Source organism: Pelophylax lessonae (genome assembly GCF_965119305.1).
Source record: "Pelophylax lessonae genome assembly, chromosome: 1".
Classification (NCBI taxonomy): domain Eukaryota; kingdom Metazoa; phylum Chordata; class Amphibia; order Anura; family Ranidae; genus Pelophylax; species Pelophylax lessonae.
Genome location: NC_138768.1, coordinates 531879413 through 531906889, shown reverse-complemented (window position 1 = coordinate 531906889; position 27477 = coordinate 531879413). Strand labels below are relative to the sequence as shown.

The 27477-nt window shown below is 48.8% G+C and overlaps 1 protein-coding gene across 1 annotated transcript in view; it reads left to right on the top strand.

Moving 5' to 3' along the window:
• Positions 1-27477, top strand: part of CENPC (centromere protein C) — a gene marked incomplete at its 5' end in the record, with an annotated part of 583906 nt that overhangs the window by 405027 nt on the left and 151402 nt on the right. Inside the window, 2 exons of the mRNA XM_082243417.1 lie at positions 17688-17896; positions 17978-18210. Coding sequence (XP_082099543.1) covers positions 17688-17896; positions 17978-18210 — 442 coding nt within the window. The remainder of the gene's footprint in view (positions 1-17687; positions 17897-17977; positions 18211-27477) is intronic.

Below are 27477 nucleotides of genomic sequence, written 5' to 3'. Positions count from 1 at the left end.
TGGTGCGCCTCTGCCTGAAGGGGCGCCCTCACCCCTTTCAGGGGTGGGGGGACGTTTGCACGGTTTCCTCCAACCATGGTTGCTCCGAATCCCGGACAGGTGGGTTCAGGAAATCATTCGATCAGGATACAAGATCGAATTCCTTTCACGGCCGGCGGACAGATTATTTCCCTCAAATCTTCATTTGACCCCAGGGCGGTGACAAGACCTGCATCAGGCGGTACAGGATCTCCTCGTCCAGGGAGTAATCTTCCCGGTGCCTCATCGGGACAGATTTCGGGGGTTTTATTCGAATCAGTTCACTGTGCCCGGAAAGGAGGGCAAGGTGCGTCCGATTCTGGACTTAAAAGCTCTGAACCACTTCGTGCACGTTCGAAAGTTCCGCATGGAATCGCTCCGCTCGGTGGTAGCTTCCCTGAGTCCAGGAGAATTCCTGGCCTCTATCGACCTGAAGGATGCGTATCTACACATCCCCTTTTTCGAGGGTACCTCCGCTTCACTATCGCGGAGGAACATCAGTTTGTGGCGTTACCTTTCGGTCTCGCTTCGGCTCCAAGGGTGTTTACCAAAGTGCTGGCTCCCGTTCTGGGCCTGTTACGGGCACAGGGCATTGCGGTCTTGGGATATCTGGACGATCTCCTGTTAAGATCGAATGCCAGTCAGAGCCTGCTGCGTGATCTGTCCACTACAGTTCAGACGCTCCAGGAGTTCGCATGGACCATCAATGTTCAGAAGTCGACCTTGTCTCCTTCGGTTCGTCTTCCGTATTTGGGAATGGTTCTGAACTCTGCTCAAGCAAAGGTGTTCCTGACGGAGGACAAGCTCCGGACCCTGCAGAATGAGGTCAGGTCCCTCAGGGACAACGAATCCTCGTCACTCAGGACCTGTATGCGGTTCCTGGGATTGATGGTGTCAGCTTTTGAGGCGATACCATTTGCACAGTTTCACACGCGGTCTCTCCATGCGGAGATCCTGGCCAGATGGGACAGACTGCATCAGTCCTTGGACCTGAGGATGTCTCTGAGTCGCCAAACCAGAATGGATCTTTTGTGCTGGCTTTAGTTCCCGGCTGTGACGGAAGGAAAATCTTTCCGGCCGTTACTGTGGACAGTAATTACCACGGATGCCAACCTGTCGGGCTGGGGTGGCGTCCTGGGCAACCTGTCTGCCCAGGGCACTTGGTCGGAGGAGGAATCCTCCCTCCCCCTAAACATATTGGAATTAAGAGCGATCAGGCTGTGCCTGCTCCAATGGTCGGATCGTCTTCAGGGCCGCCCTGTACGGGTGCAGAAGGACAATGCCACTGCGGTGGCTTACATCAATCACTAAGGGGGCACCAGGAGTGCCCGGGCGGCTCAGGAAGTGACTAGAATTCTGTCTTGGGCTGAGACACATGTCCCGGCGATCTCGGCAGTTCACATTCCGGGTGTAGAGTATTGGCAGGCCGATTATCTGAGCCGCCAGACCCTGGACCAGGGGGAATGGTCCATGCACCCAGAGGTGTTTCAAATGCTGTGTATGAAGTGGGGATCCCCGGATGTGGATCTGTTCGCGTCTCGGCTAAACCACAAGGTGGAATGGTTCCTGGCAAGAACGCGCGATCCTCTGGCAGACGCCTCGGATGCGCTGGTGGTGCCTTGGCATCAATATCATCTGATATATGCCTTTCCTCCGATTCAGTTGTTGTCCAGGTTCCTTCGCAGGTTGGCCTCGGAACAAACACTGGTGATTTTGGTGGCGCCGGACTGGCCACGCCGGTCCTGGTACGCGGACATCGTTCACCAGGCCGTCGAGCCTCCATGGCGGCTGCCAATGCGAGAAGATCTACTGTCTCAGGGACCGATCTCCCATCTTGCTTTACAGTCGCTGGCTTTAATGGCATGGCTGTTGAAAGCCAGGTCCTGAGAGACAGGGGTCTCTCCTCAGCGGTCATTCCTACCTTGCTCAAGGCTAGGAAAGCCTCATCTGGTAAGATTTATTACCGTACATGGAAAGCTTATTTTGCCTGGTGTGAGTCCAGGGGCTTCTCTCCTCGTTCCTACTCGGTGGCGAGAGTGTTGGCTTTCCTACAGTCTGGTGTGGACCAGCGCCTTGCGTTGGTCACGATTAAGGGCCAGTTATCTGCACTGGCTGTCCTTTTCCAGCACCCCTTGGCGTCTAATTCTTTGATTTGCACCTTCATTCAAGGTGTGCGTCACTTGGCCCCTCCTCGAAGGGCGTCTTTACCTCCATGGGACTTGAACTTGGTTTTGTCCGTGCTACAAGTCCTCCCTTTGAAAACATCAGGGAAATCTCGTTACCTCTGCTGTCTAAAAATGTTGCCTTTCTAGTGGCGATCCCTTCTGCTCGCAGAGTGTCGGAGTTGGTGGCTTTGTCTTGCCGTTCCCCTTATCTAGTGGTTCATAGAGATAAGGTGGTCTTGCGACCTAACCAGTCCTTTCTTCCAAAGGTGGTCTCTGAATTTCTTCTTAATGAGGACATTGTTTTGCCTTCGCTCTGTGCGAATCCTAAGCATCCTAAGGAGGTTGCTTTGCATTCCTTGGATGTTGTCAGGGCGATCAGGGTTTACCTGTCGTCGACTGAATCCTTTCGGAAATCGGATTCTCTTTTTGTCCTTCCTGAGGGACCTCGGAAGGGTATGGCTGCGTCTGCGGCGACCATTTCAAAATGGATCAGGCAGACAATTGTAAAGGCCTATTCGTTGAAGGAAAGGGTACCGCCCTTCCCTTTCAAGGCGCACTCTACCAGAGCGGTGAGTGCGTCCTGGGCCTTCCGGCATAAGGCTTTGGTGGCCCAGGTGTGCAAGGCTGCGACTTGGTCGTCAGTGCACATCTTTTCCAAATTCTACAAAATTGATGTTCTGGCATCAGCTGATGCCTCCTTTGGCCGCAAAGTTCTCTGTGCGGCAGTACCGTAGGGGACCCTGGTTTTGTTGCGGGTCCCTGGCTGTTGGGGTTGTTTCTCCCCTGGGTTATTTGCTTTCCTGGGTTGTTGCTCCTGTTGAGCTTTTGTGTTACCTAGAAGGTTACCTTTCTGTTCAGGTAAGGTTCCTTTCTCTGTTGTGGGTACTGCGTTGCCTTTTCTGACGGTTGCGTCTCCCACCCCTCATGTCTACACTGCTTTGGGACATCCCCATTGGTGAAGACTGTATGAGTGGGCGGCGACTGTCGGAGGATGTAAGAGAAAAGGAATTTTTGTAAAATCTTACCGTAAAATTCCTTTCTCTGAGTCCTCCGACAGTCGCCGCCCCTCTATTGGGGTTCTTATAGACTTAACTGCTTGCTACCAAACTGAGTTGGGATGGCTGATTGCAGGGGGGTATTGGATCAGTGGGACAGCCCCCATAGGTGTGTCTATGTAAATGCTTTGTTTTCTAACAAGTCTTATGCCTAGTACTCCTGTGGAGATGAAGTCAATACCCATTGGTGAAGACTGTATGAGTGGGCGGCGATTGTCGGAGGACTCAGAGAAAGGAATTTTACGGTAAGATTTTACAAAAATTCAGTTTTCTCTTAAGCTCATTGACAGACGCAGTACCCGCCCCTCTATTTTGAGTTGGGTTGGTATGATTTCTCTGACACTGCTTTGTTACATAACTGACATCCTATAGCTGGGAGAGAGGGTATACATAGCAGGGAGAGAGGGTATACCCCTGGGACTGCCCATAGGTGTAGCCAGAACTTTTTATCTGCCTAGTGTCCTACTCTGTAGGGGGCAGTAATACCCTATGGATATCAAGATATGGAATCTGCGTCTGTCAATGAGCTTAAGAGAAAAGGATTTTTTACGGTAAGTCAAAAATCCAGTTTTTCTACTTTGACAGTTAAATATCCAATATATTCAATTTTTGTCATAGATTTATTTTTAACCACTTTAAGACCGGAAGATTTTACCCCATTCCTGACCAGGCTATATTTTGCGATTCGGCACTGCGTTAGTTTAACGAACAATTGCACGGTCGTGCGACGCTGTACCCAAATTAAATTTATGTCCTTTTTTTCCCCCACAAATAGAGCTTTCTTTTGGTGGTATTTTATCACCTGTGCGATTTTTTAATTTTTTAAAAAAAAAAGTGACAATTTTGAAAAAATAAACAATATTTTTCACATTCTGAAATATAACATTCCCCCAAAAAAATTTATAAATCAACATTTTTTAACATTTTAGGCCAATTTGTTTTCTGTTACATATTTTTGGTAAAGTAAAATCACAATAAGGGTATTTTGATTTGTTTACGCAAATGTTATTGCGTTTACTTACTACTAGTAATGGTGGCGATCTGCAATTTTTTTTTTTTTTGCAGGACTGCAACATTGTGGCGGACAGATCGGACCCCTAACTGATATTTTTGACACTTTTGGGGGGGACCAGTGACATTAATACAGTAATCAGTCCTATAAATATGCACTGTTACTGTAATAATGGCACTGGCAGGGAAGGGGTTAACACTGTTGGTGATCAAGGGGTTAAATGTGTGCCTCATGCTTATTGACTTGTGTGGGGGGAGGGGATTGTGTGACACAGACACAGATTTCAGGTTCAACTATGCTGAATCTTGTGATCTGTCCCTGCCTGTCACAGAGGAGATCCGCTCGCTTTGTTTACACAAGCGGGTGGATTTCCTCACTCTTTCCCCGACGACTCCCCTGGCCTGATTCCCGCTGTGTCTGAATACAGCGGGAGCGAGCCTCCAGCGGCACGCACGCGCCGCCGAGAGGGGGAGGAATCCAGCGACGTAGGACTACGTCGTGGGACCCAGCCGAGCCGCTCTGCTGCAGTAGCCGCAATGTGAGCGGTCGGCAAGTGGTTAACGAATAAGGGATTCTCAGAACCTCTAGTAACCACTTTGCTTTCCAGTAGGAACAAAGTAGCTAGAGCTATTTACGCTAAGGTTTGGAAGGTCTACAATGCTTGGTGTTAGAAGATAGTGTCAGTGTTGGAATTCCAACAGAATAGTGCAGACAAAGGTCTGGTACTCTTAAGGTGCAGGTGGCCACCTTAGGAGTATTTCTGGAGAGACCAATCTCTTCAGAAGCCTTGGTCGCAAGATTTTTTAGTTCACTTACTCATTCCAGACCAGCGCCTGCTAAGCGTTTTCCTAAGTGGGATTTGTCATTGGTTCTACAAGCCTTCACAAAAGCGCCCTTTGAACCTTTAGAATCTTTCCCTCAAGACAGTATTTTTAGGTGCGATTACATCCCCAAGAAGAATCCGCAAACTGCACGCACGATCAGTTAACGAGCCTTCTTGTCTATCTACCCAGATAGAATTATACTCAAAACAGATCCAGCTTTTTTGCCAAAGGTAGAGTCAGTTAAATAATCGGTCTCAGGATATTATCCTGCCAAATTTTAGTTCTATTCCTTCAGGGGTTAAGGAGAGATTTTTCACAATCTAGATGTGAGAAGTATCTGATTACGTTACCTGGAGGTAACAAGGGACTTTAGGTCTTCGGACTCTTTTGTTCTTTTTCAGGCAACAAAAAGGGCCACCAGGCATCTAAGGGGTCAATTGCTAGGTGGCTTAAATCTGGTATTTTTTAGGCTTACTCCCAGATGGAATTATCTCCCCCACTGGGAATTGGAGCACACTCTACTAGAGCTCTTGCCACTACATGGGCAGAAAAAGATGGTGCCAACCCAGATCAAATTTATAAGGCGGCTACGTGGTCAAGCTAACGTTTGTCCGTCATTACAGACTGGACCTTCTGTCAGGAGATCAGGCTTTTGGCAGAAAGGTCCTTCAGGCTGTTGTCCCTCTCTAGTTGGTAAGTCTCGTTTATACTGCTGTCCTGAAAGACGTTAAGGGAAAATTCAAGTTAGGCTTACCGGTAACTTGTTTTCGATGAGTTTTTCAGGACAGCAACAACCCGCCCTTATTCTTTGCTGTTATTAACCATATGATTATGTGTTTCAGCCTGGGCTGGAGGTACTCCTACTAAAACTGATGAGGTGTGGGGAGAAGCCTCCTTTTAAAGTTTGGTGGAGTTGGTGTTTCCTGTTGGCAAGTGGGAGGGGCCATCTCTCAGGTGCTGTCCTGAAAGACTCCTGGAAAACAAGTTACCGGTAAGTCTATCTTGAATTTTCTCTTTCATTCGCTGACAGACACAGCTACAATCCTTCAGACCATTGGGCTTATGCTCTCGCTCTCTAGGAGTAGAACTAGGTGGAAACCTTTTGGGTTACGCCCCCTGGTGCAGTACCAGAGGGTGTACCATCACTTCCTGCTGTAGGATTCCAGTTTTTTTCTGCCTAGTCAGGAGTAAGGACCTGGCTCTCTGCTGGGATCTGCGGTCCCGGCATTTTTCCTATTTAAATGGAGTTTTTTTACTTTTTCTTTGTTTTTGTTCCTTTGTGACCTACAGTTGACTGTTTCTGTGTGAACTACAATCAACAGCTGGACTGGGCGACGCACTGGATATCCTAGATCCTTATGATCTTCCCAGTCTGGCCTGTGAGCACGACCCAACTATTAGCTCCGCGCTAGCTTGGCCGCAACATAGCCCCACTGAACGGGAGCTGACCAGCGAGTGAAGCACCTTGCGAGGTCGCATATCCCTGGTCACGACAATAGTCACAACCAATGTCGCTGCATACCTCAGGCCACATCACCCCCATTCCAAGATGGTGCGGTGGACTGCTAGGAGTGGCGCCCATCTGGTGACCGTGGTATGGTGAGTAGTGTCCCCCTTCGTTTCCTGCGTAATTGCGGGGGTGGTGGCCCCTCCTGTCCTTCCTCCCCTCTTGTGTTTCCCCCTTCTCCTTTGCAAGGTTCCCCCTTAAGTTTGTGCTCTCACCTGTCCCCCATTCCCCCCGGCCCCTTTTTGGGGGCATGGGTGCACTTGGGTAGGGGGGCTACATGGTGCTGTGCTGGAGGAGCAGTAGGTAATGCCACTCTCGGGCCCCCTGTAGGGGGTGTCCGTACTTGGGTGCCGCGGGGGGGGTCCCCTCCTGGTGTCTATGAACTTTTCCCTGGGGTCCAGTGAGGTCCAGGGTCCCGTGCAGTGCCACGTGGTGTCGTCATTTTGCTGTGGTCTCTGTATTCCTGGCTTCGGCGGCCATGTTTGTGTAGTCCAGCAGACATATATTTTTGGTTTCCTCATAGTTTCATTGGCAGCCATTTTCTTGTAGTTAGATGCAGTGCTGAGGCTGTGGGGGGCCTCTAGTGTCAGGTCAGTGTTTCCTCTTCCTGCAATGTGACAGATAATTTTTTGGCACTCTCCAGCTAGGGTGGTGAGTCTCTGGGGGTATATATTCCTTCCTCTGCTGTATATAACGCCGCGGGTGCGCTCATTGTTGTGGTGCCGCGGACAAGAGTACGCCCACTGGGTCTGCATCCATGCACGCTGAGTGCTCTAATAGGATGACTCGTCCTCCTCTGCAGCCACGCATGAAAAAGCTCTGCTGGAGACCCTAAATGTATCAGTGCGCAAAACTTTAAAGTTGGAGGACTCAGCTGCTGCTGAGTCGGCTATGCCGGTGCAAAATCTTCCAAGGTGAATAAGGTTTTTCCCTTTCCTGCCTATTTTGATGAGATTGTCACTAGTCAGTGGGGTTCCCCGAAAGGCATGGTTGGTATACCTAAGGCTCCATATTCACGGGACGTTGTTAAAAGTCCCTTTGAATGCTGGAATTTTTAGGACATTTGAAACGTCCGTTCAGTCGCGTTTGTACCCGCGTTTAGCGGCGTTTGCGGGCGTTTGCGTTTAGAACCGTTCCTAGAGGTCAAAAAAATTATTCCCCTTTAAAATGGAAAAACGCGAACGCTAAACGCGGGTCATCGCGTTCAGACGCGTTTGTGCGTTTGAAACGCCGGGAAACACACGTTTGAACGCAAATAATTGCGTTCTAAAAAAAGTCCCTGAACGCAACTGCCTGCAAATGACTGTAAACGACCTGGTGTACATGGACAGATAAGATGAAATGTAGATGGGTTCAGGGGCTTCTGAAAAAAAACGCCCAACTGCTCCTAAACGGCCATTTCCAGCGTCCCGTGTACATGGACCCTAAGTGTTTTGCTAGAAGATATCTCTTTGAGGAGTCTCTTCTGAAAAAAACTAACGGTTCCACCGCCGGTGGACTCTCAGGTTTCCAGACTAAATAAGGACACACTTTTGCCAGTGGAAGATTCCCAGTCTTTTAAGGACCTCGTAGACCAAAGAGCTGAGGCTATGGTCCGGTACTTCTTCACCATGGCCGGTTCAATTTTAAGAATGGTGTTTGCTATCTCCTTGGTATCCGAAACCTTAACGGAATGGGTGAAGATTTTGCGCCAGGATCCGAAGTCAACAACCTTCTGAGCTGGCAGATCTGGCCGATCAGTTGATCCAGCGGGTACAGTATATTTGTGATGCATCCCTGGATGAGGCTCCCTTGGACGGCAGGATTTCTTTGACAATGGTCATCCTTCGCCACATGATATGATTGAAGTACTGGTCAGCTGACCAGGCTTCTACAAAAGGTGCTGACCTTCCTGTTGTAGGTGACCATCTGTTCGGGGGCCTCTATGTAAGAGATCATTAAGGGTCTAACGGAAGGTAAGAGTACATTTCTTCCACAGGCTGCTAAGGGCAAGGAATCTCGACCTAAGCGGGGTCCCTTCTTTTCAGCTCACAAGCGGCCCTTGATCCGACTGGTTTGCAAGAAAAGGGCTTGAGATCCACTCGTAACTTTATAGGAGGCTCCAAGAGACCCTGGTATGGAAAGTCCAAATGTGGCACTTCTGGTTCTGCAGGCAAGCCTTCCCCAGCCTCAAGGGGTGCCCTCACAGCGGATCTGTGGACCTTGCTCACTTAGTAAACTTTACAAGAGTTCTGCTGGACATTAACTTTTCAGAAATCAGCTCTGACTCCGTCCAACAGGTTGGATTATCTGGGATTGACTCTGGATTTGGTCCTGGCTCGAGTATTTCTCCCAGAGTAGAAACTGCAAAAGCTGCAGCATGTAATTCAGCTGCTGTTGTCCAACCGCTGGTCATCTCTCAGAACTTGCATGCAAGTGCTGGGGTTGATGGTTTCCACTTTTTTGGCGGTTCCGTTTGCCTAGTTTCACACAAGACCTCTGCAGATGGAGATCCTGGCAAAATGGGACAGGAATCCTGGATCCCTGGACAATCTGATCAGGTTGACCCAGGATGCGAGGGGCGCCTTGCTGCGGTGGCTCCGCTCTCCGGCGCTTCAACAGGGAAAATCCTTCCTTCCCTTATACTGAACAGTGATCTCCACGGACGTCAGTTTGTCTGGGTGGGGAGGTACCCTGGGCAGACATTCGGCCCAGGGGGTTTGGACTCACGAGGAGTCTGCTCTGCCGATGGAAATCCGGCCGATCAGAATTTGTGTCCCAGTGGACGGATCGTCTACAAGGGTGTCCAGTAAGGATTCAATCAGACAACACAGCGGCCGTGGCATATGTCAATCATCAAGGGGGCACAAGGAGTGCCCTTGCGGCCAAAGAAGTGTCTGGTATACTGAGGTGGGCAGAACAACATGTTCCAGCCCTCTCTGCTGTGCACATTCCAGGGGTGGAAAATTGGCAGGCAGACTACTTCAGCTGGCAGGGTCTTTGTCTGGGCGAATGGTCTCTCCATCTGGAGGTGTTTCAACAATTGTGCCTCCGGTGGGGGACTCCCGATGTGGATCTACTGGCTTCTTGTCTCAACAGGAAGGTTCAAAGGTTCATAGCAATATCCCCTTGGCAGACACAGTAGATGCTCTGGTGGCTCCCTGGGGTAAGTATTGTCTAATTTATAATCGAGAAGATAAATCAATACTTCTGCTCAATGGAGCAGTGATATTAAATATCAGTAGCGCATGGATGGCAGTGCCTCTGTTTGCATCCAAAACTGTGTGGAAAAAGGACAATAAACAATCATACCACACACACAGAAGAAATTAGTGCTGAGTTTGCACAATAATCTGCATAAAAAATAATCTGTTAAAGAGTCTATCACAATTCCTTATGATATAATGTTGAAACTCCAACTTCTTGCAATTAACAGCAGGGAATAAGACTGATATGTAGTCTAGGCTTGTGACGGTATCAGATTTTCATGCTGCGATTAATTGATTAAGGTTTTGCCACGGTATACGGTATTATCACGGTATTCTATTATTAAATTTAAATTATTAAATTTCCACCTCACTTAAATTTCATTGCTGAATTTAGGGGCTTTGGTTCACTTATGCACATTATTATATAGTCAGTCAGTACAGACTCTGTGAACCAGGCCTAAAATAGGTCATCAAGCAGTGTCTGGCCTAACTGGTGATAACTGGTCCTGTGGTTCGGCTCCGATCCGATGGCCTGGTCATTAAGAGGGCAAATCCTTGTTGTCAAGATGTGGTTAAACCTGAAGGAGGTGTTGTTTATAAATTACTTTACTATTGCTTTAGGCCTGGTTCACATGTATGCGGGTTGGTGGTTCACATGTATGCGGGTTGGCGGTTCACATGTATGCGGGTTGGCGGCCCACATTTGCACAGGCATAGCAGCCCATTGATTTGAACGGGCTGCTATGCCTTCATTTTCCGCAGAAAAAAGGTGCATGCAGCATTTTTTTTAAAATTCAGTGGCCTTGAAATCCATCCTGCTTTTGCACCATGCGACTAACCTGCAGTTCCTGCTCTGGCAAGCTTTCTGCATTTTTGTATACGTGGGCACGGCATTTAAAAACAGTTTGCGTGTGCAGCAACGGCAGGTAAGTCGCATGGTGCAAAAGAAGGATGGATTTCATGGCCACTGCATTTTTTTAAATTCTGCATGCACCTTTTTTCAGCTGAAAACGCAGGCATAGCAGCTCAAGCCCATTCACATCAATGGGCTGCTATGCCTGTGCAAATGTGGGCCGCCAACCCGCATACATGTGAACCGCCAACCCGCATACATGTGAACCACCAACTCTCATACATGTGAACCACCAACCCGCATACATTGGAATAAAGACCGCGATTCTCTGTGTAACAAAAAAAAATTTGGATAACTTTACTGTTCCGTTTTTTTTTTTTTTTTATTCATTAAAGTCTATTAATTGCGTTTGAAAGACTGCTGCTCAAATACAGTGTGACATAAAATATTACAACAATCGCCATTTTTTTCTGTAGGGTCTCTGCTAAAAAAATATATAAAATGTTTGGGGGTTCTAAGTACTTTTCTAGCAAAAAAAAAACTGATTTTAACTTGCAAGCAACAAGTGTCAGAAAAAGATCCAGTCTTTAAGAGGTTAAACTTTCTTTCTCCCTGGCAGAGGGAAGGAAAAAATACAAATGTAATCATTTTTGTTTATAGTTAGGAGACTTAATGCTGAAAGGCATGAGTGAATGAGTCATCCAGCTCACTGAAATGTATCAATTCACAAGTCAGGCAGACTTGACAGAGAAACTCGGTATTTTAAAAATGCCACAATAACAATACCGTGGCTATGCAATACCGCGATATATCGAATTACCGAAAACCGGCATATGTCTAATGTAGTCTTTTTAGAAGGATCACCACCAAAGCTCCACCACCACCGTGTCGGGACAGAAAAAGTGGCCACTCACCAGATTTCCATGCCCGTCCACTTGCATGGAACAGGCTCACCCAGCTTAACGGTTAAAAATCAAGAGCATAAGATCTCTCATGCAGTAGCGGTGCAGTCTCCACTGTTAAGTTTCTCCTTGCATGGGAGAAGTTTGCTAGCTGCAGATTCCTCTTCCAAAAGAGATTGCCTTACATTCCTTGGATGTGGTTTGTGCCATCAGGGTGTACCTGGCGGCGACTGAAACAATTCGTAAATCAAATTCCCTATTTGTACTTACGGATGGACCCCGTAAGGGGCAGGCTGCGTCTGCTGTGACTATTTCCTGGTGGATCAGGAAGACGGTGGTGTAGGCCTATTCCATTAAGGGTCAGGTCCCTCCTTTCTCTGTCAAGGTGCATTCTAAAAGGGCACTAAGTGCCTCCTGGGCCTTCCGTCAGGCGTTGTTTGTTTCCAGAACAATTATAGAGGCAAAATGTTCCAGTGGGAGAACTAGATCTGGTGACGATGGTAAAAAAACAGGGATTCCCTCACTTTGGAGGGATTTCCTTCTTGTTTTGGCTAGAAGATGGAATTAAAAAACGTTTTGCCTTTAGTTCTATTTTGGTAGCATGGCTTTTGAAACCTAAGTCCTATAAGACTGGTGCATTCAATTCATTAGTGCTTAACGGGCTTTTCAACATCGGGCATCTTTTTTCTCAGATTTGCAAGGCTGTTATCTGTTTTTCTCTGTCCACATGTTTACGCTTACCAGGCAGATGATCAGGCCTTCTTTGATACTAGTTTTGAGTCTAAGGTGCGACAAAACGTCCTCCTCTTTACTATTTGATACTTGGACTTGTTGCTGCTGTTTGCAGTGTTGCCCACCCCCCAGTTGGACTGCTTTTGGATCCCCCATGGTTAAAGGCTAAAGATCATGTTTCCTGTAAAACTAAGAAAATAGGATCCAGTAAAATCAATATGGGACACTGGTCCCTTCCTTATTTCTTTATGATTTCCCATTGCCTCTTTCACACATGCGGGTGATTTGTCCATTTTTCATCCATTAGTTGAACGGATGATTATCCATTTATATTAGTTTACAATCCGCATTAGTCAACATCCGTTTTTTGAAATGTATCAAAGCCCTTTTTTCGTTCTGTAAAAAAAAAAATACGGAACGGATGAAAAACTGATGTACAAACCAGATTCCAAAAGAGTTTGGACACTGTACAAATTGTGAATAAAAACAGAATGCAATGATGTGGAAGTTTCAAATTTCAATATGTTATTCAGAATACAACATAGAAGGCATATCAAATGTTTAAACTGAGAAAATGTATACATTTAGGGGAAGAATAAGTTGATTTTAAATTTCATGGCATCAGCACATCTCAAAAAGTTGGGACAAGGCCATGTTTAACACTGTGTGGCATCCCCTCTTCTTTTTATAATGGTCTGCAAACGTCTGGGGACTGGGGAGACAAGTTGCTCAAGTTTAGGAATAGGAACGTTGTCCCATTCTTGTCTAAGGGGTTGATAATTCCCCCCCTGGCTCGTCTGAAGAGCTTGCAGTCATGGATGAATTGGTTGCTTCTATCAAACAAACACTGCGTTTGCAGGATGAACCATGTCCTCCTGCTGTCCTGGCCTCTTATGGGACGCAGCGAAGACGCAAATCATCGCAGGTTTTTCCTTGCACTGAGGATTTTCAGCGCGCTGTAAGTGAACAATGGCGCAATATACGGAAGCCTTTTGCTGTACCAAGTAGGTTCAAGCTGCGTTATCCCTTTCACACCCGCTACTGATGAACGTTGGTGTGTGCCACCTCCGGTGGATCACGCGGTGGCGGTTTTGAATAAGTCCACTGCGATTCCTGCTGAGGATACCCCGGTGTTCCGGGATGCCACGGACAGGAGGCTGGAGTCTCTTGCCCGTCATACTTATTCGGTTACCGGTTCCATGCTGAAAGTTATTTTTGCTTCACTTATGGCAGCTTAGGCTGTCGCGGATTGGACGCAGGTGCTTAGGCGCGTCCTGGTGGCTGACTCTGCCCCTCAGGCGACGTTGGCTATGGTGGATCAAATCCATCAGGGTGTCATGTATTTGTGTGATGCGGACTTGGATATAGTCCCGTTGGCTGCACGTGTGCACAGCGTGGCGGTGTTGTCACGCCGCCTGATTTGGCTGAAGTGTTGGTCTGTGGACCAATCTTCTCGCAAAACTTTAGCTAATCTACCCTATACGGGATCTCGCCTTTTTGGCGAACCCTTGGATACGCTGATAAAAGGGATCACGGGTGGTAAGAGCACGCTCTTGCCCCAATCCCACAAGGCTAAGGTTGCTCCTGGTAAGAAGCATGCTTCTTTTCGGCCCTCTCAGGGGTCCTTTCGTGCCTTTTCGGTCGCACTATAAGGGCAAGCCCTTCAAAGGTCAAGGCTCCCAAAAGAAGCCGTGGACAGGTAAGCAGAAGTCCGGCCAGTCCGGATCCGCTGCCCATAACAATGCGGCCTGAAGGGGCGCCCTCACCCAGTTCTGGGGTGGGAGGACGTTTGCTCGGTTTTCTTCAACCCTGGCTGGCCCGTGTTCGGGACAGGTGGGTTCAGGAAATCGTTCGATCTGGCTACAAGATCGAGTTTCTATCTCGGCCCGCGAGCAGATTTTTTCTCTCAAATCTCCAACTGTCTCCAGAGCGGTTGCGGGATCTGCACCTGGCGGTGCGGGACCTGCGGGCTCAGGGAGTGGTGGTTCCGGTGCCTCATCGGGACAGATTTTGGGGGTTCTATTCCAATCTGTTCACCGTGCCCAGGAAGGAGGGCAAGGTGCGTCCGATTCTGGACTTAAAGGCTCTGAACCGCTTTGTGCGGGTTCGCAAGTTCCACTTGGAATCCCTGCGCTCAGTGGTGGCTGCCCTTGTTCCGGGGGAATTCATGGCCTCCATCGACTTGAAGGATGCGTACCTTCACATTCCGATTTTCGAGGGTCACCAGAGGTCCCTTCGATTCGCCATTGCGGAGGATCATTACCAATTCGTGGCACTGCCCTTTGGTCTCGCTTCGGCTGGGTGTTCACCAAGGTGCTTGCACCGGTTCTGGTTTTGTTGAGAGCCCAGGGCATCTCTGTCCTGGGGTATCTGGACGACATTCTGGTTCGGTCTGCGACCAGCCAGGGTCTCGTGAAGGACCTGTCCGTCACGATGCAGACTCTGCAGGAGTTTGGTTGGACGATAAACTTTCCAAAATCGACGCTGTGCCCGTTGGTTCGTCTTCCCTACCTGGGAATGATTCTGGACTCGGTCCAGGCGAGGGTCTTCCTACCGGACGACAAGCTCAGGACTTTTCAGGAAGAAGTCAGGTCCCTCAGGGACGTTCCATGCTCGTCGCTCCGGACGTGCATGCGATGTTTGGGATTGATGGTCTCGGCTTTCGAGGCGATTCCCTTCGCCCAGTTTCACACGTGGGGTCTCCAAGCGGAGATCCTGTCCAGGTGGGACGGGCGACCGCAATCTCTGGATCTCCAGATTTCATTGAGTCATCGTACCAGAAGGGATCTTCTGTGGTGGCTACAGTCCCCGGCGGTGTCGGGGGGCAAGTCTTTTCGTCCGCTCTCATTTACGGTGGTCACCACGGATGCCAGCCTGCCGGGCTGGGGTGGTGTTCTGGGCGTTCTGTCCGCCCAGGGAACTTGGTCGGAGGAGGAATCCTCCCTTCCGATCAACATTCTGGAATTGCGAGCGATAAGTCTCTGCCTTCGACGTTGGACGGACAGGCTGCAGGGCCGTCCGGTTCGGGTACAGACGGACAATGCCATAGCGGTGGCCTACATCAACCACCAAGGGGGCTCCAGGAGTGCCCGAGCGGCTCGAGAAATGGCCGGCATTCTGTCTTGGGCCGAGACACACGTCCCGGCGATAACGGTGGTTCACATTCCGGTGGGTGAAGAACTGGCAGGCGGATTATCTGAGTCGCCAGTGCCTGGACCAGGGGGAATTGTCCCTCCACCCGGATGTCTTCCAGATGTTGTGCGCGAAGTGGGGTCTTCCAGAGGTGGACCTGTTCGCGTCTCGTCTGAACAACAAGGTGGAAAGGTTCGTGGCAAGGACGTGCGATCCTCGGGCAGACGCGTCAGACGCGTTCGTAGCTCCGTGGCATCAGTACCGACTGTTGTATGAATTTCCACCGATTCAACTGCTGTCCAGGTTCCTTCGCAGGTTGCACTCGGAACCGCACACGGTGATTCTTGTGGCGCCGGACTGGCCTCGCCGGTCCTTGTACGCAGACCTCGTGAATCTGGCGGTCGACGCCCCGTGGCGTCTGCCTCTTCGAAAAGATCTTCTGTCTCAAGGACCGATATTCCATCCTGCTTTACAGTCGCTGGCTTTGATGGCCTGGCTGTTGAAACCGAGGTCCTGAAGGATAGGGGTCTCTCCCCTGAGGTCATTCACACTTTGATCAACGCGAGGAAGTCTTCCTCGGGGAAGGTCTATTACCGTACTTGGAAGGCCTATTTTGCCTGGTGTGAGTCCAGGGGGTATTCCCCTCGCACATACTCGGTGTCTAGGGTGTTGTCCTTCCTTCAAACGGGTGTTGACCAGCGGTTGGCGCTGGCTACGATCAAGGGTCAGGTTTCTGCGCTGGCCATTCTTTTTCAATGTCCTGTGGCATCTAGCTCCTTGGTTAGCACTTTTGTTCAAGGGGTGCGGCATCTAGTCCCTCCTAGGAGGGAACCTCTGCCTCCTTGGGACTTGAATCTTGTTCTGTCCGTGTTACAACATGCTCCTTTTGAACAGATCAGGAAGATCTCGTTGTCTATATTGTCCAAGAAGGTCCCCTTTTTGGTGGCAATCACTTTGGCTCGCAGAGTGTCGGAGCTGGCAGCTTTGTCCTGCAGGTCTCCGTATTTGGTCATTCATTTGGATAAGGTGGTCTTGCGACCTAACCCTTCTTTTCTTCCGAAGAGGATTTCGGAATTTCACCTCAATGAGGACATTGTCTTGCCTTCGCTCTGCGCGAAGCCTAAACATCCGAAGGAGGTGGATTTGCACTCCTTGGATGTTGTTTGGGCGATTAGGGTTTATCTGAAATCGACTGAATCTTTTCGCAAATCGGATTCTTTATTTGTCCTTCCAGAGGGTCCTCGGAAGGGCATGGTGGCGTCGGCCTCTACCGTCGCCAAATGGATCAGACAGACCATTGAACAGGCTTATGCTCTGAAGGGGAAAGTTCCTCCCATGCCTGTGAAGGCGCACTCTACCAGATCTCTGAGTACGTCTTGGGCCTGTCATCATCGGGCTTCTGTGGCCCAGGTGTGTAAGGCGGCGACTTGGTCGTCCGTTCACACCTTCTCAAAATTCTACAAGGTGGATGTTCAGGCATCGGCAGATGCTTCCTTTGGCCGCAAGGTTCTTAGTGTCCCTTGTTTTGGACCCTTGGCTGTTTGGGATATTTTTTATCCCTAGGTTATTTGGTTTTCCTGGGTTGTTGCTCCTGTTGAGCAAGTTTTTTTCAGGCTGCCCAGCTGGTTTCCTTCCTTTGGTAAGGTTCCTTTCTCTGATGTGGAGACTGCATTCCCTTAAGGCGCGGCTGCGTTTCCCACCCCTCATGTTTGCACTGCTTTGGGACGTCCCCATTGTGACGAATATGAAGAGGCGGCGACTGTCGGAGGACGTAAGAGAAAACTGAATTTTTGTAAAATCTTACCTGTAAAATTCCTTTCTCTGAGTCCTCCGACAGTCGCCGCCCCCGCCCCTCTTTTGGGGTTTGGTTGTATACTCTACTGCTATTCTACTGAAACTGAGGTATGGATATAGGAAGTAGGAGGGTATTGACTGAGGGGACCACCCCCTGGGGGTGGGATATGTTAAAAGCTTTAATATTGACATATTCTGTTGCCTAGCTACTCCTACGGATCAAAGGTCAATTACCCCATTGTGACGAATATGAAGAGGCGGCGACTGTCGGAGGACTCAGAGAAAGGAATTTTACAGGTAAGATTTTACAAAAATTCAGTTTTTTCATTGTTTACAATACGTAAGCAAATATTTGTTTTCCAAAACGATTTCAACATGATATCAAGTGATCTACTTGTTTATCTGACTTGTTATGGGCAGTGCACTTCTTATTTCTACGTTGTGTGTAGAGTTTGAGAGGACAGCATTGTCACAGACTAGACATTATATTTTATGTTTATTTCAGGAAAAGTTTCTGCTGACTCAAAGGAGCCCTTGGAATCGCTAAAGGATAAGGAAGAACACTTTGAACTGAAAGAGAGCTGGCCACTAGACCAGAATGAGGGAAAAACTTTGAAAGAATCTAAGGAAAAATCCTCGAAGACAATAAATACTAGGAAAAGAACAAAAAAAACAAAAGGTGTTGAAAGCGAGGAAATTACAGGATCCTCAAAAGTGAAAAGACTCAAAAACGACAACAATTGTAAAAAAAAAATAAAAGTTACGAGAAAAAAAAATATGTCCTTAAAACGCCAGAAAAAACTGGAACAAACAGTGGAAAGCGACACTGAAGGTCCTCGGGAAAATTATTTGGAAGTACCTGAAAGTCCAACAATGGACGAACCACAGTGTCTATCTCCACAGAAGCATAAACCCGCTTTAGATGAGTCTTCCAGGAAATCCCCAGCTTCTGGAAGTAGCATTCAACGTAAATATGTGAAGAATTGTAAAAGCACCAAAGAGAGCCAGCCACAATCACCACCCCATAGGTATTTTTTTTTCTTTGTGACCCTTTTAACGAGTTTTGCTTTAGAGTCATTTCACATTTCTGATATAAGCCTATTATTTGGTGACTCATTTCTATTACTTGGTACTAATATTTTATTGTGTTTATCATGGAGACACTGTTACATTGCCTGAGTAGGGATCTCTCAACTCTTAAAGAAGTTTTAACCTCCCCAAAAAAAATTATATTGCAGCTTACCAATTCTTAAATGTGAAGGCTGCATTCCTTTTCATTTTAGACTTGCTTTCTTATATTTTAACCTGGTGATCCTGCTAGTAAGTCTGTTGTTTTTCAACAGCACAAGCTGTCTAGCAGATGTAGCAGATAAATGGTTTATCTCAACCCTCTAACCCTGACGGAGGTGCTTACCATGGTCAGCTTTAATTGATGTAAAAAGGAAAAAAAAATGTTGCTGTAACTGCTTATAAAGTGTTAGTTGGAGTCTGGCTTCAGTTTGTTAGAATCTAAATCTGCTAGTTCATTTATTTTCTGTCTAAAGGTGTCTCTTTGGGCCTTCAGAGTGGGGGAACTTTAATACAGGAGGTGTGTTACTGACCAAATCCTCAGATGATAACAGAGGGACAAAGGCCTAAAAGGAAAACTAATGCAGCCACCACATCTAATGATTGGTAAGCTGCAATATATTACATTTTTGGTTTTGGGTTTAATACCGCTTTAAACTCAGCTCACCTGTGCTTCCTCACAGCTCCTTGCTCCTCCCCAGTCATTGAGAGTATCCAGCAGTTAAAGCGGTTGTAAAGGCTATTTCTCTTTCGTTCATCGACGGACACAGTGCTCCATAAATCCTAACTAGTGGGTTATATTGCCTCCTTCAGGAGTTAGACTAGGCAGAACAAAAAAAAACAGCTGGCTATGCCCATGGGCCGTCCCCAGCTGGTATATAACCCCCCCCCCCCCTGCTCTAAGTAATTTGTTTTAATCTGTTTAGTCTGGAGTAAGGACCTAGGCTCCTGGCTGAGATACCTGGTCCTAGCCATTTTTTCCTTCCTTACAGCGACCGTGTGCAGTCCGCAGCTACCCGCTAGGTCCACCGCGACATAGCCTCGCGGAAAGAGGCTGGCGGCTGGCCCGCGAGTTAAACGTCTCACAGGGTCGCATGCGACCTGGCTTGGGTCTCTGTCCCAGCGGTCCCTTGGCCGACAGCTTCCCTACTTTGGTGGCAAGGAATTCTGTCTGGAGCGTTACCCACACCATGGAAGGGTAAGTACAGTCCCCCCTCTCCCCTTATGGTGGTTTTCTTTGGGGTGGACGCAGGTAACCTCCAGGGACGGTCGGACCTCCTTGCAGGTTACCTCCTCCCATCCTAAAATCCCTCACTGAGCTGAGTTTCCCCCTGTCTGGACCTACAGTCTGGAGGGGGTCCCAGGGCAGATAATGCTGCAGCGACCCCTGGGTTCTCCCTGGCTATCCCCACTCTGTAAGGGTCTTGTGTGTCCCCTGCACTGGTAGTCTGGAGGGGTCCCAGTATTGAGGTGCATGCCCTGCTGTTTGCAGTGTGGGTTTAGTGCAGGGGGGTCCTGATGCAGAGTTCACAGCAGAGTCTCCCCTAAACGTGTTTCCTACCTGGGGGGGTCCCCTTGCAGAGGGTGCTGCTGGCTGGTTTCTGGTTGGCGGCCATGTTTGTGTAGCTTAGTGATGTCACGGGGCCATTTTTCCTTAGTGTGGCTGGTCTCCGGTTGGCGACCATGTTTGTGTAGCCCAATGTCACGGGGGACATTTTCCTTTAGTCTGAGAGATGCTGGAGACAACTGAAGCCTCGTGGCTCCTCCTCTACCTTCTTAGTTTCCTCTTTCTAGTGCCCGGGACGTATGAACAGGGAATAGCGTCCATGATGATGCTGGGTTTTAATTCTTGGCGCTCCTTCAGTCGGTAGGGTGAGTCTTTGGGGGTCCCTGTTATCTTTCTCTCTGCTGATCGGTACCCTGAGCCTTGAGGGGATTTTTTAGTGGTGTCAAAAGATTGTTTCTCTTTCGTCCACCGACGGATGTAGCTGCTGCTTTAAATCATAGACGGATGGGTAATGAGCCCCTCCCACTAGGAGTGACCAGGTAGAGCCAAAGAGGGGTGGGGTCCCTGGGCTATTACCCCTGGCCTCACCGTTGCATCTTCAGTTTTAGCTGCCTGGTCTTAAGAGTGGCCATACAGCTCTGCTGGGACCTTTTGTCCTAGCTCTATTTTAAACGTCTTAAAGGGAACCTTTTTTATTTTATTTTTGTTGTTGACTCCAGTTCCTGTGGAATGCCAGCTGGGTTTTGGACTGGCTATATGAGAGCCCTACAGTCTCCCAGTTTGTGCCAGCGAGCGCTTGCAGACCATAGCTCCGCGCTGGGTCTCCATAGCGACTAAAGTCCCACAGACGGGGACTGGCCTGTGGGTGAAACACCCCTCCGGGACGCACACACCTGGCATGCCAGCGTCGCAGCGTACCCCTTGGCCGACAGAGCCCTCACAACGGTGCAGAGGCAGTCTGTCAGGATGGACGCCCACCCTCAGCAGCGTGGTCCAGTATGTACAGTCCCCCCGTCTGGTTAGCGGGCCTGGGCCGGACGTGGGCTTCTCCATAGGTGAGTAGGACCCTTGGGTACCTATACCTCCTACCACCCTTCTCCACTATGAGGGGTCACCTGGGACCTTACCCTCCTACCCTTACCTCTCCGTACCCTGGGCTCCGGACCCCTGGGACACTTTTAGTCGGGGTCCCCTATGTAAATCACCTCAGGTGCTATACCGGGCAGTGGACTGGTGGGGGGGGAGGCCTCGGAGGGGGGTACATGGTTGCGCCTCACTGCTACTTTGGGGGGGGATCATCCGCAGGAATGACCGCCGCCAGGGCCCCCAGGCCTGTTACTAGAGTAGGCTTCACTAGGCCTGAGGACACATGCTTATCGGCGCAAAGCCGCAAATTTGCCGTGGCCTGCAGCCTTAACAGGCCTCAGCAGCCTGCCTGGGTATCCCTATAATATAAAAGTGCAGCGCCTACAGGACAATAAATTGTGCTAAATAGATGAACAAATAAACATCAATAAATCATCTGAAGTGGCCCAGTCAGAGTCCTGAGCTCAACCCGATTGAGATGCTGTGGCATGACCTCAAGAAAGCGATTCACACCAGACATCCCAAGAATATTGCTGAACTGAAACAGTTGTGTAAAGAGGAATGGTCAAGAATTACTCCTCTAACCGTTGTGCACGTCTGATCTGCAACTACAGGAAACATTTGGTTGAAGTTATTGCTGCCAAAGGAGGTTCAACCAGTTATTAAATCCAAGGGTTTACATACTTTTTTCACCTGCACTGTGAATGTTTACATGGTGTGTTCAATAAAAACATGGCAACATTTCATTCTTTGTGAGTGATTAGTTTAAGCAGACTGTGATTGTCTATTGTTGTGACTTAGATGATGATCAGATCACATTTTATGACCAATTTGTGCAGAAATCCATATCATTCCAAAGGGTTCAAATACTTTTTCTTGCAGCTGTATTGAGGCCTTATCCCGACACCTGTATGCTATAGTGGGATCTATTCTCAGGCCTGCCCTGACTATCATACTAATCTCTCAGACTGTTTGAATAGGTAAAGGCTCTGAGAGAGGCAATGACAGTAACCCCGTTACCGTCATCTGCCTTGGAATTCGCTGACCAATTATCACAGACTCTGCAATTTGTGTGCGATGCTAACCTGGACGTTCTTCTGCTCGCGGCCAGAGTGTCACTGTTAAGTCTGCTCATCAGATGTGCGATCTGGCTAAAGACCTGGTCGGCCGACCAGGCTTCTAAGAAGCTTTTGGAAGATCTTCCCTATCAGGGTGATCGCCTTTTTGGTTCCTCCTTGGATGACTTGATCAAGACGATCACTGGGGGAAAGAGCACACTCCTTCCTCACGCCACTATGGGTAAGTTTCCCTCGCATAAGCGAGGTCCTTCCATTACAGCCCAGAAGCGCCTTTTTCGTGCGACCGGGTCGCAGAAAACCAAACCGATTTCGGGCGGAAAAGGATCCGGAAAACGGTGGGCTGCTAAGCCGAAATCCTCTGCCCCCAGCATCTCCAAGCAGACCCCTTCTGCCTGAAGGGACGCCCCCACCCACTTCAGGGGTGGGGGGATGTCTCAGTTTCTTCCCGGATCCTTAACCTCACTGTTGCACGATAGGTGGGTCCATAAGGTAATTCAGTCCGGGTACAAGATAGAGTTTCATTCCTGTCCACCAGACAGATTTTTTCCCTCCAATATTCAGCTGTCCCCAGACCACCTTGCAGGTCTGTAGGAAGCAATTCGGGATATGCTGTCACAAGGCGTGATTATACCAGTTCCTCATCAGGAATGCTTTTGAGGGTTCTATTCGAACATGTTTACCGTTCCACTGAAGGGAGGGCAAAGTGCGTTCAATCTTGAAATTTCGCATGGAGTCCCTGTGGTCAGTGGAGGCGTTCTTGCATCGGTGGACCTGCTGGCCTCGATCGATATTAAGGATGCCCATCTCCATGTCCCTATTTTCCAGGGTCATCAACGATTCCTCCGTTTCGTGGTGAGCAAGGACCATTTTCAATTTGTGGCGTTACCGTTTGGTCTCACAGGGTCCTCACCAAGGTGTTAGCCCCTATCCTGGCTCTGCTATGATAGAGAGGAATAGTGATTCTGGGGTAGCTGGACAATCTTCTTCTCCGAGCAGACTCGTCTGTGATATTGGAACGGGATTTAGAGGTGACCATTCAAATTCTGAAGCAATTCGGTTGGAATCTCAACCTTCAGAAATCTGCCCTGGTTCCATCAACCTAACTGGAGTATCTAGGGATGATCCTAGATTCAGCTTCGGCAAAGGTATTTCTACCTCCTGTGAAGTTACAGAAGTTAAGGGAAGCAATTCTGTCTCTGTTGGCTTGCGACCTTGTGTCTCTCAGGTCATCTATGCAGGTGCTGGGCCTGATGGTGTCCTCCTCTGAGGCCGTACCATGTGCTCAGGCCCACACAAGACTTTTCCAACAGGAGATCCTTGTCAAATGGGACAAGGATCCTCTATCCCTGGACAGTCTGATTTGTTTGAGTCAGAGATCCAAGGACTCCCTGAATTGGTGGCCCAACTCTCTGAATCTTCTCCACGGAAAATCCTTCCTTCCAGTATTATGGACGGTGGTGACGACAGATGCCTGTCTGACCGGTTGGGGGGGGGGGGGGGAGTGATGGGCACCCTGGAGTTCAAGGGACCTGGACGTTGGAAGAGTCCAAGCTCCCGATCAACGTTCTAGAACTGAGAGCAATCAAGTTGAGCCTGTTTCACTGGACGGACATTCTCAAGGGGTGTTCTCTCCGAGTCCAGTTCGACAGTGTCACGGCCGTGGCATATGTCAATCATCAAGGGGGCACCAGGAGTGCCCTGGCGGCTCTTGAGGTAGCCGAAATCCTGCGCTGGGCAGAGGACTACGCCCCAGTCCTGTCCGCCATGTACATTCCCGGGGTAGACAATTGGCAGGCGGACTACCTGAGTCGCCAAACTCTGGTTCAGGGAGAGTGGTCCCTGCATCCACAAGTGTTCCTCCAGCTGTGTCTCCAGTGGGGGACCCTGGATGTGGACCTGTTCTCCTCCAGACAAAGCAGAAAAGTTTCAAAGTTTGTGACTCTGTCCAGAAATTCTCTAGCCGATGCAGTAGACGCCCTGATGGCTCCCTGGAGCCAGTACAGGCTAATTTATGCGTTTCCTCCGCTGAAACTTTTATCTCGCCTGCTATACAGGGTCAAGTTGGAGGGGATTCCGGTAATTCTATTGGCTCCAGATTGGCCCCGGAGATCCTGGTATGCCAACATGATGTGGCTGAAGGTCGCAGGTCCGTGAACACTTCCTCTGCGGGAAGATCTTCTGTCTCAGGGTCCGATCTTCCATCCTGCTTTACAGTCGCTGGCTTTAACGGCTTGGCTGTTGAGAGCAAGGCGTTAAAGGACAGGGGTTTGTTCGATTCTGTGATCCCTACCTTACTCAAGGCAAAGAAGTCCACTTCTCGAAAGATTTATCATCATACGTGGAAAACGTACATTGCTTGGTGCAAATCGCTGAAGCTGCATCCTAGATCCTTTGCTTTCATTAGGATCCTGACCTTTCTACAGAAAGGGATTGATCAACATTTGGCGTTGGGCACTGTTAAGTGTCAGATCTCGGCCTTGGCTGTGTACTTCCAATGCCTTTGGGTACGCACTCTTTGATCCGTACATTTCTTCGGGGGGTTCGCCATTTGGCTCCCCCCAGGAGGTCTCCATTAACTCCTTGGGACCTTAATTTGGTTCTATCGGTTCTTCAGAAATCTCCTTTCGAGAGCATAGGAAACATTTCCTTGCTCGCCTTGTCGCAGAAAGTTGCCTTTTTGGTGGCTATCACCTCTGCGCACAGGGTTTCTGAACTAGCGGCGCTATCTTGCTGCTCTCCTTATCTGGTAATACACAGGGATAAGGTAGTGTTGCGACCTAATCAGTCGTTTCTTCCTAAGGTGGTTTCAGACTTCCATCTGAACGAAGACATAGTGCTTCCCGTCACTCTGTCCAAAACCTTCACATCCTAAGGAAATTGCCTTGCATTACTTGGATGTGGTTCGGGCGATACGGGTATATCTGGAGACTGAGTCATTTCGTAAGTCGGACTCTCTGCTTAGGTGTCAGTGATGCAGGTTTGCAAGGCGGCCACTTGGTCGTCTGTACATACGTTCACCAAGTTTTACAGAGTGGATATGTTAGCATCCTCGGATGCATCTTTTGGCCGCAAGGTTTTGCAGGCCGCCATTTAAGGAGCAGTATACTTTTCCTTCTCTTTTATGGTTTTGTTACAATTGAGCCCCAGTTGTTACTTGTTGGGCTCCGTGTTATATAGTTGGCTATGTTAGCCGTGGGAATTGCATTCTTTTAAGTTTGTCCTTTCCCACCCCTCAGTGGTTACTGCTTTTGAACGTCCTATCCGTCTATGATTTAAAGCAGCAGCTACGTCCATCGGTGGACGAAAGAGAAAATGGGATTTTTTACTTAAGCTACATTAACATCTAGGTGTTGCTATTTTACAGGCGTTTTTAGGGGCGTTTTACTGGCGTTTTTACGGGCGTTTTACTGGCGTTTTTACAGGCGTTTTTGTGCAGGCGTTTTTCTAGGTTGACAAGTGATCAATGGAAAAAAATAAAAACGCCTGTAATCTGCCAAAAAAGAAGCTCATGTACTTTTTTGAGCGCCTGGCGTTTTGCTTAAAACGTCAGAACGCTCAGATTTGAACAGGGGCCATTGAAATGAATAGGATTTGTCTTGTTGGGTGTTTTTTGAGCTGATCCTTACAGCTGAAAAACACCCAAAAACGCCAAGATGTGAACATAGCCTTAACGTAAAAATAGAAAATATTCTGAAAAGAACAAAAAAACTGAGACCGGAGTCCCAGCAGGAAACCTAGGTCCTAATCCTTCTCTAGACAGAAACAAACTGATGTGCTGGGTTGTATCTGTGAGGGTTATGTCTGGAGGGACAGCCCCGTGGGCGTGTTTATGCTAAAACTTTGTACTAATGTACTGCCTAGACTACTCCTGCAGCAACATAACCCACATAGCTCATGAAGATGAGGCTGCGTCTGTCAATGGACGATAGAGAAAATGGGATTTTTTTACTTACTGTAAAATCCATTTCTCTGAGTCTACCGATGGACGTAGCTGCTGCTTTAAATCATAGACGGATGGGTAATAAGTCCCTCCCACTAGGAGTGACAAGGTAGAGCCAAAGGCTTTGACACACCCAAGGGGGCGGGGTCCCTTGGCAATTACCCCTGGCCTCACCGTTGCATCTTCAGTTTAGTCGAAAGCAGTGAATAATAATAATAAAAGAGGGGTGGGAGCCATGTCCGTCAGTGGACTTCGAGAAATTGATATTTCTCTTTACTCACTTGCTAGCTTGTGTTCAGGGAAGAATTTTCCTGGTGATCTGCAAGCCACGATGCCGGCTGGGGCTTCAGATAATCTAGAACTTTATGGTCCCCCCAGCCTAGCCTACGAGCGTGAGCATGTTATAGTCCCGATCAATATAGAAGAAATGGCTGCACTCCAGGCATCATCAAAATTCTGGTTTATTAACCGAACATCCCAATGTGGCAAACAGGTAGACACGTTTCACACACTAGCAAGTGTGCTTAATAATTGGTAATGATTAAGCACACTTGCTAGTGTGTGAAACGCGTCTACATGTTGTTTGCCACATTGGGATGCTCGGTTAATAAACCAGAATTTTGATGATACCTGGAGTGCAGCCATTTCTTCTATATTGATTGTCTGCGGAGGCGAGCCAAGGCATGCAACTGTACATCATCAGGCTTCTTGATTCACCTGGAGCAATCTTTGTATCTAGGTTATAGTCCAGACCCAGGCCTAGCCACGACAGTGCCCCTTTTCCTGTTGTGAACGAGCCTCCGAGCGGATACCTCGCCAGGACGCGACGACCTGGAACGCCCTGAGCCGCAGCGTAGCCCTCGGCTGGCAGCACCCCCACTTCGGGTGGGAGGCAGTCTGCCAGGAGCGGAGCCTACCCTGTCCATGGTATGGTGAGTAAATGTGCCCCCCTTTGCTCCTGCTGGCCTTGGGGGGATGTGGGCCCTCTCCTGGGAATAATGGGATTTGTGCCTCCCAAAAGATACCACTCGCCTGCCCGGTGCTTGGTCGATGTGTCCTACCTTTCCCCCTTCCCTGTCCCTGCAGTGACTGTGTGTCTGGAGCGACTGGCGCCCTGGGGGGGAGGGGGGTGACATGATAACCTGGTTCCTGTAGTGGTTCCTGAGGCCTCCACGTGTTGGTCCCTGGCTGCATGGCTCGCCGTGGGCACCGCCGTCTTAAGTGTGGGCAGTGTGATTTTTTTTTTTCCCCATAGACTTGCATGGGGCAGCCATTTTTCCTGAGCTTCCTATCGATCTGTATGGGCAACCATTTTTGTGTAGCTTTTGTGCTATGCTGCGTTACTTTTCCTCAGGCGACATCACTTCCTGTGCATTTGTTTCCTGTTGCTGGCCCAGGTCACTTCCTGTCTTTCTCTCCATGCTGCTGGAACGATCAGGAGGATAGTTTGTCTGAGGTGGTACAGTACTTGGGATCCCTGCAGACGTATCCTTGCACATTCTACTGTAAGTTTAGTTTAACAGGTTCCCTGCAGACCGCTGTGTTTGGTGGTGGGTGCTGCAATCGGCGCTCTTAAAGCGACAGTACTCCAGTTTTTGCAAATTGCAATATGGAG